Here is a 12,509-nt window from a genome sequence, read left to right on the forward strand (position 1 = left end):
TAATTTTTTCAGTTGTACATTTTGGTAAATCGTAGTAGATGGAGTTTTAGTAGTTAATCCTGGTAATAACACAGTTTATCACAAGTTTCTTTAGAGAATGTTCATTCAGGTACTTTTTTATAAAAGCAATTTTAAAGTGATAGCCAGCAGTTTTTATTACATCATTTATTTGGGCATTGAGAGACAACTTACAGCTAAGAGATATTCCTAGATCTCAAACTGTACTATATATCGGGGCAGAATTGTTACCCATGTTTATTTGAATATCGACCACCATAACTCAGTTTTATTCTAATTTAATTTTAGTTGTTCGATTGACATCCGTTCCCTAACACTAGTAAGAATTTGGTTTCGAGTTTCAGTAGTGTCGTCTATAATATCTGCTCATAGTTTAAACTTCAATCCATGCCTTTGTAGTATTTTCGACAAACTAATAGTATAGAATTAGAATATTGGGCCTAGTACACTTCCCGGAGATACCACTCTGTTTATTGGTTCATATGATGAATAAGAGTTTCCAATTTCCACACAGTAGTTTCTGTCAGCCATGTAGTCTTTTAAGTTATTCAAAAGCTTGATCCTCGAAACGGGCGAACCGTAGATCATCTAGTAGCAGTTCATACACAACTGAATTAAAAGCATCACGAAGATTGAGCAACATTAAAATACGAGTTATTTTCATCCATCATGACATTTGCAACACAACAGACTGCCGTCTCCGTAGAGTATAATTTTCTGTAAGCAGACTGGTTGTCTGGCAATGCTTATACTTCTTCCAAGTGACTGGTTAGTTGATAAAAAATTACGTATTCTAGCACTTTTGAAGTAAAGGACAGATTCAAAATAGGTCTATACGAACAAGTTTAATTCCCGACAGTCTAAAGCACTTCTCAGAACTGTTGTAACTATAGTAATGAGAGGTAATAGATGGAAAAAATGTACATGAATGATAGAACCTTCGGGAGAATGGGAAGAGAAATTGGATTACAGTGAACAGCAGTAAAGAACGTAATGTGAGGGGTAAGAGGGATACTGCAGACATTAGTAATAACTACTGCATAAGGTGTATTAACAAGTGGCTTCTCAACATGCTCCATGTTATTTGTTATGACAGTGAATACCAAGGTTCTTTTTTCTCACCTTCCCACCAGCCTTAGCTTTGGGTTATGTTCTCTATAGGGGCCTTTAATCGTAAACATCCTTCCGTTCCAGTTAATTTTCTTCATTCATAACATTAGTTGACGTCTCGCAGGATTATATACAGGAGAGGGGGTTCCCAGGCCCCTCGTTCCGTCCCTTTTAGTCAGGCTGGCAGGAACGTAGAGAGTAGAGGTCCCCTTTTTTGTGTTGTTTAATTTGTTGATGTCGGCTAACCCCCAAAATGGGTTAAGTGCCTTGGTATATGTATGTATAACATTAGTTCTTTAAAATACTGGCCACTTTTATTTCAGTATCATGTTCCTGTATTTTTACTCTATTACAGCTATGCCACAAAATATGAAAACAAAATAACTCTCAAAGTGAAACTATTAAATGTTATTTCATTTGATCTACCCAACTCAAAACAGTACTGTAATCTTGTTAAGGTGTATGAAAATAAATAAACTTAAAATTCACATATTTTATTATTTTCAGATATTTACACCATAATGTAAAAAGCATATCCTTATTTACATGGATTTGTACAAATTAAAAGTAAATACAAGCGTGTTCAAGAGTTCAGAAAAGACGAAACACCACTAGGACAATCCAATAATAATGGTCTGGATCCACTAAAGTATCAAAAACATTGTCCGTGGTCCCATTGAGGCATATACTGTATTGTTAAATCTGTTGTCTGGAATTAACGAATGTTTAAGATGGTCACCATTGCAAATATTTTCTTATTCCCATGATTAAATGCACACAACACAATCATATACAAGCATTCAATGAAAATTAAGACTGTAAATCAAACCACAAGCAGAATATAAATAAGTATTAAACTGGACAAGACTTCATATTTTATCAATATTCATTACTAAACAAATAGTCACAACCTTTTTCACATTCAGTAACCTATTTTTCCCTCTTGGTAAACAAATTGTTTAAAACAGCTGCCTGAAAATGTCATCAATTATGGTAAAGTAGGTATAAAAATATAATTAAAATAATCAAAGTTTCTTATTTTGTATATAAAAAAAAAAGAAAATCTGCCTTTAAAACCATCAATCAGTATTGTATCAAATATGTAGGGAATGGAAAAATGCACTGATAAATATGAGATTCTTAAATTTGGATTCTAACTGCCATTATAAAAGCTACTGCAACAAAGAATGTACAGCTGCTGAAGAACGTTCCCTTGCTTTCATGTCAAAAGAAGTTAGCCACCCATCTCTTCATTCATTGCAAGTAATGTTTCATAAACTTTCTTGAAATTAGGAATGGCAATAATGAATGGAAAGAAAGGTGATGTTTGACCCTGCAATGATTTCCATCTTGTGAAAACCATGATAAAGACAATTCATCATAAGCTAGGTACAGAATTACAGTATGCCCACCTAAGAGTAAAGGGAATGCTAATGCTTCAAGATTTGAATGTGTGAATAACCTGAATGTATTCATACGCAATAGGGCAGCAAAAGAAAAAGAATTCATGCACTATGCACGAAAAATCTAATACACCAACATCAATAATTAAAATTTCTCAAAATTAACAATTATAACACAACATAACACAGAAAACCTTAGATTTACTCTGTATATGAATAAATACGTTGTGCTTATAGAATAATCTCACTTAACACCAACATTAATCATCAATGGACTGTTATTCATAGAATATCATCATGGACTTCTAGCATACGGATAAAGAATACTGAATCATCACCAACAAATCATACAAAGCCTGTTAAACAAGTCCAAACAGAATTCACAAACTTATGGCATTACTATATGCATTCATTGAAAGAAATGGCTTCTTATAGTGTATATCACTAATTACAGAATGTGATGATCTATATATATGTAAATTAGTACAGCACACAACACATAGTATGTTCCTACATAAAATTCCTTAAAAGATTTCAAAAATATTGGAACCTACCCACTATTTAGCTAACTGAAGCAAAAACCTCCTTCGTCAGTACCAAGAAATGCAATACGTAATGTTATTTAATACCGATTTCAAAGTAAATCATAACATCCTTTCTTAGCTTATATACAGTACTTAAAGATTATTATCAAGGCTCTTATACCATATGATATCCCTTAAAAACAAAGGGAAATTTATCAAGGGAAGCACTGTTAAGACAATGGCAATCACAATCTGGTGTGAATGAGATCACTTCCTTTCTATTTGAATTATCACTAAAAAAAAACCAGTTTTGATAAGAAAAAAATCCACTTGAATATTCATATTTTCTCACATCAAGTGATACCCAACACTCCTTACAGTCTCTCAGACATGTATTTTCAACTCCAAACCACAATAACTGTTATTGAGAGACAAGTCCATACAGTTATGTGGTATTCAGTAAAAGAAATGTTCACCACAATTGTATCTTGTGCATACTGCACTACAATGGTAATGTAATACTGCACAAGATTTTGCAATTCATACCGACAATCTAAATCTTTACACAACCCAGTATTACAAAAAAAAGAGGAACTAGAACTGGTGTAATGTATAACATTGCTAATTACCGGTTAAGTTACAAAGAAAAATTAAACTTTTACATCTTGCCCATCTTAATGTACCCTCATTTTGACAAATATAAACAGCAATTTATTTTTAATAATGCCCATCATGACCCTACTTCAGAACCTGTATCAAATTTTCAATCATTCACACTTTTAAATGCCCAGCATATAATGACAAAGCTAAGAGAAACAGGATGATTTCCTAAAATTGCTTTTAATTGTGCAAGATGTCGAGCTTTAATATCATAAAACCAAGTTACAACAAAACCTCGCAACTATGTCATAACATTTAAGCTGTTCTCTCCAAACCTCCCCTTACCATACCTATCTTGACAGGTGCAGAAAATTTTACTTCACTCAAAATTCAATTAGACTATTTTCAAATTTACTTCACAAAAACCTGTTAAAAGTGTACAATATTCAAAATTAGCCAACATATAGTCATTTTCAGTCGTACAAGTTGATAAATTCTAGTTTATATAATTCTGGATTACAGTCTAGTTAAGGTTTAGTCAAGACTTGAATTTGACAGCTCCTGTACTGTTTAATAACGTTGCTGCGCGAGTTTGCAAGAGAAAATAAATAGGTTTTAGACTGACATAACTGGACATTTCGTTCTGTTATGAAATACAACATATAACTGCCTTTAGTAAATACTTGATAGAAAATGAGATTGGATAGGAAACACTAAAGAGGTCAGACTGGCAGGAGAGTATATACGAGTCTATATACGAAAACGTCAAGAAAACAAGGACCTATCACTATCTAAAATCACAATCCTTCAAAACGCAAAATTAAGGTACAGTATTAGAGTTAAGTCTGAAGTAAGAAGGGAATAAAAAATATCTAGTGCACACAAGCATTACCATTAAACTTTTACTAGACTAGATGATGAGCATAAACTATAAAAGAAAACATGACAGAATTTCAAGACACATAATTTTAGTGCTAAAGATCCTTTTATAATAATTTACACGTAAGGATACCGATTTAGTCATTGGTTTTCAGTTTTCTTCTTCTTTTCCTATGACTGAAATATGGAGGTTTAGACTGTCGCATATTGACAAAACTTAAAATGCCAATAAAACCAGCTAACCCTAATATACTCCACTGCATAACAAAACAATAAACTATTATTCCAACTTTCTTTTTCCTCCTAGAAAATAAAATTCTCCTCCACACATTTCTTACATTAAGAGGACACAGAAAACATAAAACTTGAGTATCACATTGCTGCTTTTCTTAATAAGTAGTACAGTATAAAAACATCAAGTATAAACATTTACTTAAAAAAAATTTAACATGTATAAAATGACTACAAAGACCATCTTCCCAGTAAATGGTTAAAAAAGCACACAAAAATGTAGAAAGCTGTCTAGAAAATGCAAGGATCCTCATGTCGCTTTTTTTAGGTTTTCTTTCACTGCGCACGTCCACGATGACAAATTCTTAAAACATCTCCTTACACCAAACATTAAAAACTAAAACTAGCTTCACACCACAATTAGTTATCACTAAATGAACTTGTGTACTGAAAAAAAGAAAAATTGCCACTTCTCAGCACATGTATGTGTTAGTTTATTTTGTTTTCAATATGGAATGACTAAGTATGAAACTCATCCATCCAATGATGGATTTACATCATAGTTGATCCAGAAGGGATGTTTAGAGTGTTCCCACATCACTTCAGGTTAACATCCATAATCAAGTCACACCTGTTCCATTTGCTTTGCCACTGCACATAGTTGAGTTATTTCAGGAAAGTCACAACCACTGAATCACTGTGCAAACAAGTTGAAGTCACCCACAATTTAAAGCCAACAAAACCACACATTTCACACACATCCTCCCCTCTGAAATGACAACACTTATATATTGTTCAGCACTACTCTACACCTTCATCCTTTCTGGCAATTATGTATGCTTAGAAAGTTATAAATGTTGGTCAGTCATTGTCGCGAGCACCATCCTCCTTTGGACCAGCTTCCTCAGGTTTCACTATTTGATACGTAATAAGATATTCAGGATATGCCTGGAAAGAACAAAGAAATAAAAAGAAAAACAGATGTAAAGTAAATTTAAAACAAATGTGTAGAAAAATATTTCACTATTTGATACATAAGATATTGTGGATCTGGGTGGAAAAAAACAAAATTTATATAAAGTAAAAAGTAAATTTACAACAAAAATGTATAAATAATTCTTTTTAAAAGTAAATGGTCCTTAAACATTACTATTATCAAATTCATCTATAGCATTGTCGTAAGTATCAGAATCTCTTACTTACGAGAAAGTATTTATTCTTAACTAAGAATTTAAAATTGGATCAAAGTTAAGGCAAGGATATTGATCCTGTAGGCAACCAGAAAACACACAAAATTATACCAGGTAAATATTATAGCATGCAGCAGCATGACTCAAAATGTTGCTCTGTTGACAGAACTAGACTACTGTAGCTTCATTGTGGCCGAGGGATAATCCCTCATAATAGGTACAGCCCTATTAAATAGACACAGCACACTAAACATACCAAAGCCAACTAGATAAACCTAAGTAAGCTTTTCTCAATTTTTTTTTTGCATACTGCCTAAGAAACAAATGGCTCATTTTTTTTTTTTGCATACTGCCTAAGAAACAAATGGCAAGTTATTATTATTATTATTATTAGTAATAGTAGCCAAGCTACAACACTAGTTGGAAAAGCAAGATGCTATAAGCCCAAGCGCTCCAACAGGGAAAAATAGCCGTGAGGAAAGGAAATAAGGAAATAAATAAATTATGTGAATAAATTAACAATATATCATTCTAAAAACAGTAACAGCATCAAAACAGATATGTCCTATATAAACTATTAACAACGTCAAAAACAAATATGTCATATATAAACTATAAAAAGACTCATGTCAGCCTGGTCAACATAAAAACATTTGCTCCAACTTTGAACTTTTGAAGTTCTACTGATTCAACTACCCGATTAGGAAGATCATTCCACAACTTGGTAACAGCTGGAATAAAACTTCTAGAATACTGTGTAGTATTGAGCCTCATGATGGAGAAGGCCTGGCTATTAGAATTAACTGCCTGCCTAGTATTACGAACAGTATAGAATTGTCCAGGGAGATCTGAATGTAAAGGATGGTCAGAGTTATGAAAAATCTTATGCAACATGCATAATGAACTAATTGATCGACGGTGCCAGAGATTAATATCTAGATCAGGAATAAGAAATTTAATAGACCGTAAGTTTCTGTCCAACAAATTAAGATGAGAATCAGCAGCTGAAGACCAGACAGGAGAACAATACTCAAAACAAGGTAGAATGAAAGAATTAAAACACTTCTTCAGAATAGATTGATCACCAAAAATCTTGTAAGACTTTCTCCATAAGCCAATTTTTTGTGCAATTGAAGAAGACACAGACCTAATGTTTCTCAAAAGTAAATTTGCTGTCGAGAATCAAACCTAAAATTTGAAAAGTGTCATACAAATTTAAAGAAACATTATCAATACAGAGATCCGGATGTTGAGGAGCCACCGTCCTTGACCTACTTACAATCATACTTTGAGTTTTGTTAGGATTCAACTTCATACCCCATAATTTGCACCATGCACCAATTTTAGCTAAATCTCTATTAAGGGATTCACCAACCCCAGATCTACATTCAGGGGATGGAATTGATGCAAAGAAAGTAGCATCATCTGCATATGCAACATGCTTGTTTTCTAGGCCAAACCACATGTCATGTGTATATAGTATAAAAAGTAATGGGCCAAGAACGCTACCCTGTGGGACACCAGATATCACATTCCTATACTCACTACGGTGCCCATCAACAATTCTTTGAGATCTATTACTTAAAAAATCAATAATAATGCTAAGAAACGACCCACCCACTCCCAACTGTTTCAGTTTGAAAACAAGGGCCTCATGATTGACACGGTCAAAGGCAGCACTAAAATCAAGGCCAATCATACGAACTTCCTGACCACAATCAAGGGATTTCTGTACAGCATTGGAGATTGTAAGAAGGGCATCACATGCTCCAAGGCCTTTACAAAAAACAAATTGTAAACTAGGGAGTAGATGATTACCTTCAGCAAACCTATTAAGACGTTCAAAAACTTTAGATAAAATGGGAGTTATGGAAATTGGGTGGTAATCAGTGGGACTTGAGCTACCACAAACACATTTACATAGACGAGTAACATTACCAATACTCCAACGAGTGCTAAAAGCTCCTCTTCTTGCTAACTTGCGCAAAATTACAGATAACTTTGGAGCCAAGAAATCTGCTGTCTTTATAAAAAAAAACAATGGAAAAATACCATTTGGGTCTACACCTCCATAAGCATCAAGGTCCATCAACAGAGCTTTAATCTCACGAGATTGAAAAGCTAAACTAGTTAGTTTAGCCTCAGGAAAACAGAAATGAGGAAGTTCAAGTTTTTCATTACTCTGTTTACTGTCAAAAACATCAGCTCAAATCTGATCTGTTACCCTTCCAAAGATGATAGGCCTCTTGCTTCTCCAAATAAGCACGTATACAATCATCATTGAACCACGGTTTGTCCTTCACTCGGTACTTTAGCACACGAAAAGGGATCCACCTATCAATTATGTTGACTAGATTCTCATTCAAAGGGACAACAGGATCTACACTATTATATAATTGTGACCAATTCAAGCACAAAAGATCATGCAAAACACCATTCCAGTCTGCTTGGGATTTCATATAAATTTTACAAGAGTATGATATATCAGGGACAGGCTGCTCAGTCTTCACTACTAAGGAAATCAAGGCATGATCAGATGTCCCGACTGGAGAACCAACCTTAATAGTTATAACGCCAGGGGAGTCATGCCTCTGAACAGGGGCAACCCAAAATGTTGGGGAGTGCATCACAGAGGAACATTTTGAAAAGTGTCGCACAAGTAAACGCTTCACTCAAGAACTCCAGGCAGCAGAGGGCACTGGGGCTAGCTTAGCCGCACGCCTGCCTGTGAGGTGTTCCGTAACAAGATCAGGTTTGGTCCGAGGCCGTCGAGGAAAGGGACGAGTTGAGGAGTGACATGCGGATGGACTGTGCGTGCGCTTACCTCTTCCTCTTGAAGAGGAACATCTAAATCTTGATCGTAATGGAGGTGTTCGCAATCGTGAACTTTCTGTTCCTGATCGTAAGTGTCTAGCCTGGGATCGTGAATGGTGAGAAAGTCTCGAGTGCCTAGCTCACGAACATGAGCATTATCCTCGCAATCGTGAACATCATCCTCGTGTACGGCGTCCTAGCAAATGTAAGCATCGCCCTCATGAACAGGAGCTTCAACCTCGCGAACGTGAGCGTCGGCCTCATGATCTATATCAGCGCAACCTAGAATATGAGCGTCCAGATCTAGATCTAGATTGTCTTGCTCGTGAAGGTAAAGATCTCGATCGAGTGTCTTTACCTCGTGAAGAGGAATGCCACTTACGAGAGTGTTGAGACAGTCTATCTCATGAGCAGGAACACCTATTAGAAGAAGAGCGTTGAGATTGTGATGACCTGCGATCCTTATGATGATCTAACAATAGTTGCGAACGACTATCAGAAGACGAGTGTCCCGAAGGACGAGGAGATGGAGAGTCTCTTTCCTTTGCGCTGCTAGTAAAAGAAGCGCTGGTCTCGTGAAGATCATCATCAAAAGCCAGAGGATTCCAATGGGCGGGAAACAGAAGGCTGAAGATTAAAAGACGAGGTCCCAGGATGGCAAGCTGAACCGTTGTCAGCAGGAGGCCGTCGGAGGGGAAAATGCAAGCAACTGACACATCCACACGTGGAAGGTCCAGGAGAGGGCGACAGCTGGACTTCCCAGACCTCCAGAGGGCAAGATGTTGAAGGCTCTCAAGTTGGATCCTTCCTAGCATCACACTGAAGGAGAAGTAATGCTAACCCCCCAGCCACCCCTCAGCTTACCCACTCCGAAGTGGTTAGGAAGGTTGCCACCTCACACTTTTAGTCTAATGGCTACCTTCCAGCTTTCCTGAAAGATAATCCACATAAATAACGTAAGGTTTGCTTGTATGGTAACAAATCCGATTTGCTAACTTGCAGAAAGCCGAATGTAAAATACTGCAAGTCAAAAATGTTTGTAAACTCCAAGCATCTGTAATTTTGAAATTAGCACCACTTCCAACTGAGCCACAGCCACACAGGCTGTTCTGTTCCTACCCCGCTTTATTCAAAATCTATTGTGTTTGCTATTGTGATCGTTGTGGCCGTGTGTGTGTATTACCTCCATCGTATTTTTGCCTTATTACTATGAATTACAATACTGTTAAATATGGCTGATAAGCAGATTACTAGTGCTAGCGCAATGAAGCGCAAGATTAGTGGCGATAGTGGTAGTTATGTGAAGTAATGGCAAGCCAGTTCAATGGAAATGAAAGTACAGTAGCCATTATCAAGAAAACATATAGCAGTGAGATGGCAAATACTGCGTGTGCATATCAAATAAAGCGTTAAAAAATTGACACAATTTATAAGATGATCAGTTATCCGTTGACGGCAAATAATCCCAGGTGTTTACTAACTCGTCTCCATCATATCTCCGTCACCAAAAGAAAATGGTTTAAAGATGTAAGTTACAGTATTTCATTGTTTTTTATCTAATATTTTCAGTACAATGCACTACTGTATATTATATATTATACTGCCTTGTAATATATATATATGAGAGAGAGAGAGAGAGAGAGAGAGAGAGAGAGAGAGAGAGAGAGAGAGAGAGGAGAGAGGAGAGAGAGAGAGAGAGAGAGAGAGAGAGAGAGAGAGAGAGGAGAGAGAGAGAGAGAGAGAGAGGAGAGAGAGAGAGAGAGAGGAGAGAGAGATGAGAGAGAGAGAGAGAGAGAGAGAGAGAGAGAGAGAGAGAGAGAGAGAGAGAGAGAGAGAGAGAGAGCAATTAAAATTCTTATGATCGTCTAACTTATTCTTGATCTTGTTTACCGTGTTACTGTTTACAACATCCGCTGGTAGTCTATTCAAAGGATTTGCTATTTTGTATGTAAAAAAATTGCCACATTGAGTGGTGGTGTATCTTTTCAACTCCGGTTTGTATCCGTTACCTCTGGACTGATTCGTGCTAAGCGTGAATAGAGTGTTGTAATCTACATTTGTTATTCCTTTAAGAATTTTTAATTCCTCTATTAACTGTCCCCTAAGTCGTCGAGTTAGTAGATCAAATAATTTCATCCGTTTCATCCTTCATCTATATCCAAATAGCCTTAGTGTTGGGACTAGTTTTGTGACCCTAGCTTGTACTGCTTCCAGTCTATCTATATCCTTCTGAATACTTGGAGCCCAGAATTGGATTCTGTATTCTAGATGGGGTCTTGATAGTGATGTGTACAGCTGTAGTACAGTGTCTTTGTTTCTGTATCTTAATTGTCTCTTTATGTAACCTATTAGTTTTTGTGCTTTCTTTTCAACTTTTATACTGTTAGGTGAACTTCAAATCCGTGCTGATAATACCGAGATCTTCCTCCTGGTCAACACTTTCTAGTTCATTACCCAGTATCGAGTTATCTGATTGTAGGCTACTATAACCTATGTGCATGACTTTACATTTCCCACAGTTGAAAGGCATTTGTAGTGAGAAAAGTGAAGAAGAGCGGAATGAGTTCTGGAGTGAATTAACTAGGTGTGTAGAAGGACTGGGTAGAAGGAATTATGTAGTTGTTATGGGTGACTTAAATGCTAGAGTGGGTGCTGGAGAGGTAGAAGGTGTCATTGGGAAATATGGCGTACCAGGTGAAAATGAGAGTGGTGAGAGACTGGTAGATATGTGTGTTGAACAAGAGATGGTAGTAAGTGCTAGCTTTTTTAAAAAGAAAGATAAAAATAAGTATACATGGGTAAGAGTGGCAAATGGAAGAGTAGTAGAAAGGGCATTAATGGATTATGTGTTGGTAACTAAAAGAATGTTTGGAAGATTGAAAGACGTGCACGTGTTTAGGGGTATGGCTAACGGTATGTCTGATCATTTTTTGGTGGAAGGAAAATTGGTTGTAGCAAAAGAGTGGGGGAATAGAGTAGGTGGATGTAAAAGGGAGCTAGTGAGGGTTGAAGAGCTAATAAAACCGGGGGTAAAAAGTAAATATCGGGAAAGGTTGAAAATGGCATATGACGAGGTGAGAGTAAGAGAAACTGGTAATTTAGAGGAGGAGTGGAAGTTAGCAAAAGAAAATTTTGTTGGGATTGCAAGTGATGTATGTGGCAAGAAGGTTGTTGGAGGCAGCATGAGGAAGGGCAGTGAATGGTGGAATGAAGGAGTGAAGGTAAAAGTGGAAGAGAAAAAGAGGGATTTTGAAGAATGGCTGCAGAGTAATAGTATAGAGAAGTATGAAAAATATAGAGAGCAAAAGGTGGAAGTAAAGCGCAAGGTACGTGAGGCAAAGAGGGCAGCTGACCTGAGGTGGGGTCAGGGACTGGGTCAGTCATATGAAGAGAATAAGAAGAAGTTTTGGAAAGAAGTGAAGAGAGTAAGGAAGGCCGGCGCAAGAATTGAAGAGACAGTGAAAGATGGAAATGGAAGGTTGTTAAAAGGAGAGGAGGCAAGGAAAAGGTGGGCGGAATATTTTGAAAGTTTGCTGAATGTTGAGGATGATAGGGAGGCAGATATAATTGCGGTTCCAGGTGTTGAGGTGCCAGTGATGGGAGATGAGAATGAGAGAGAGATTACAATAGAGGAAGTGAGGAGAGCACTAGATGAAACGAGAGTAGGAAAAGCATCGGGTATGGATGGTGTGAAAGCTGAGATGTTGAAGGAAGGGGGTGTGACTGTACTTGAATGGTTG

General features: G+C 36.7%; 1 protein-coding gene across 1 annotated transcript in view; it reads right to left on the minus strand.

Annotated features, from left to right (window-relative positions):
* Window positions 1-1,606: 1,606 nt before the first annotated feature.
* Tnks (tankyrase) overlaps window positions 1,607-12,509 on the minus strand; it is an 81,598-nt gene continuing 70,695 nt past the window's right edge. Inside the window, exon 22 of the mRNA XM_068356849.1 lies at window positions 1,607-5,713. Coding sequence (XP_068212950.1) covers window positions 5,627-5,713 — 87 coding nt within the window. The 3' untranslated portion in view covers window positions 1,607-5,626. The remainder of the gene's footprint in view (window positions 5,714-12,509) is intronic.

The sequence above is a fragment of the Palaemon carinicauda genome, chromosome 33 (genome assembly GCF_036898095.1).
Source record: "Palaemon carinicauda isolate YSFRI2023 chromosome 33, ASM3689809v2, whole genome shotgun sequence".
Classification (NCBI taxonomy): domain Eukaryota; kingdom Metazoa; phylum Arthropoda; class Malacostraca; order Decapoda; family Palaemonidae; genus Palaemon; species Palaemon carinicauda.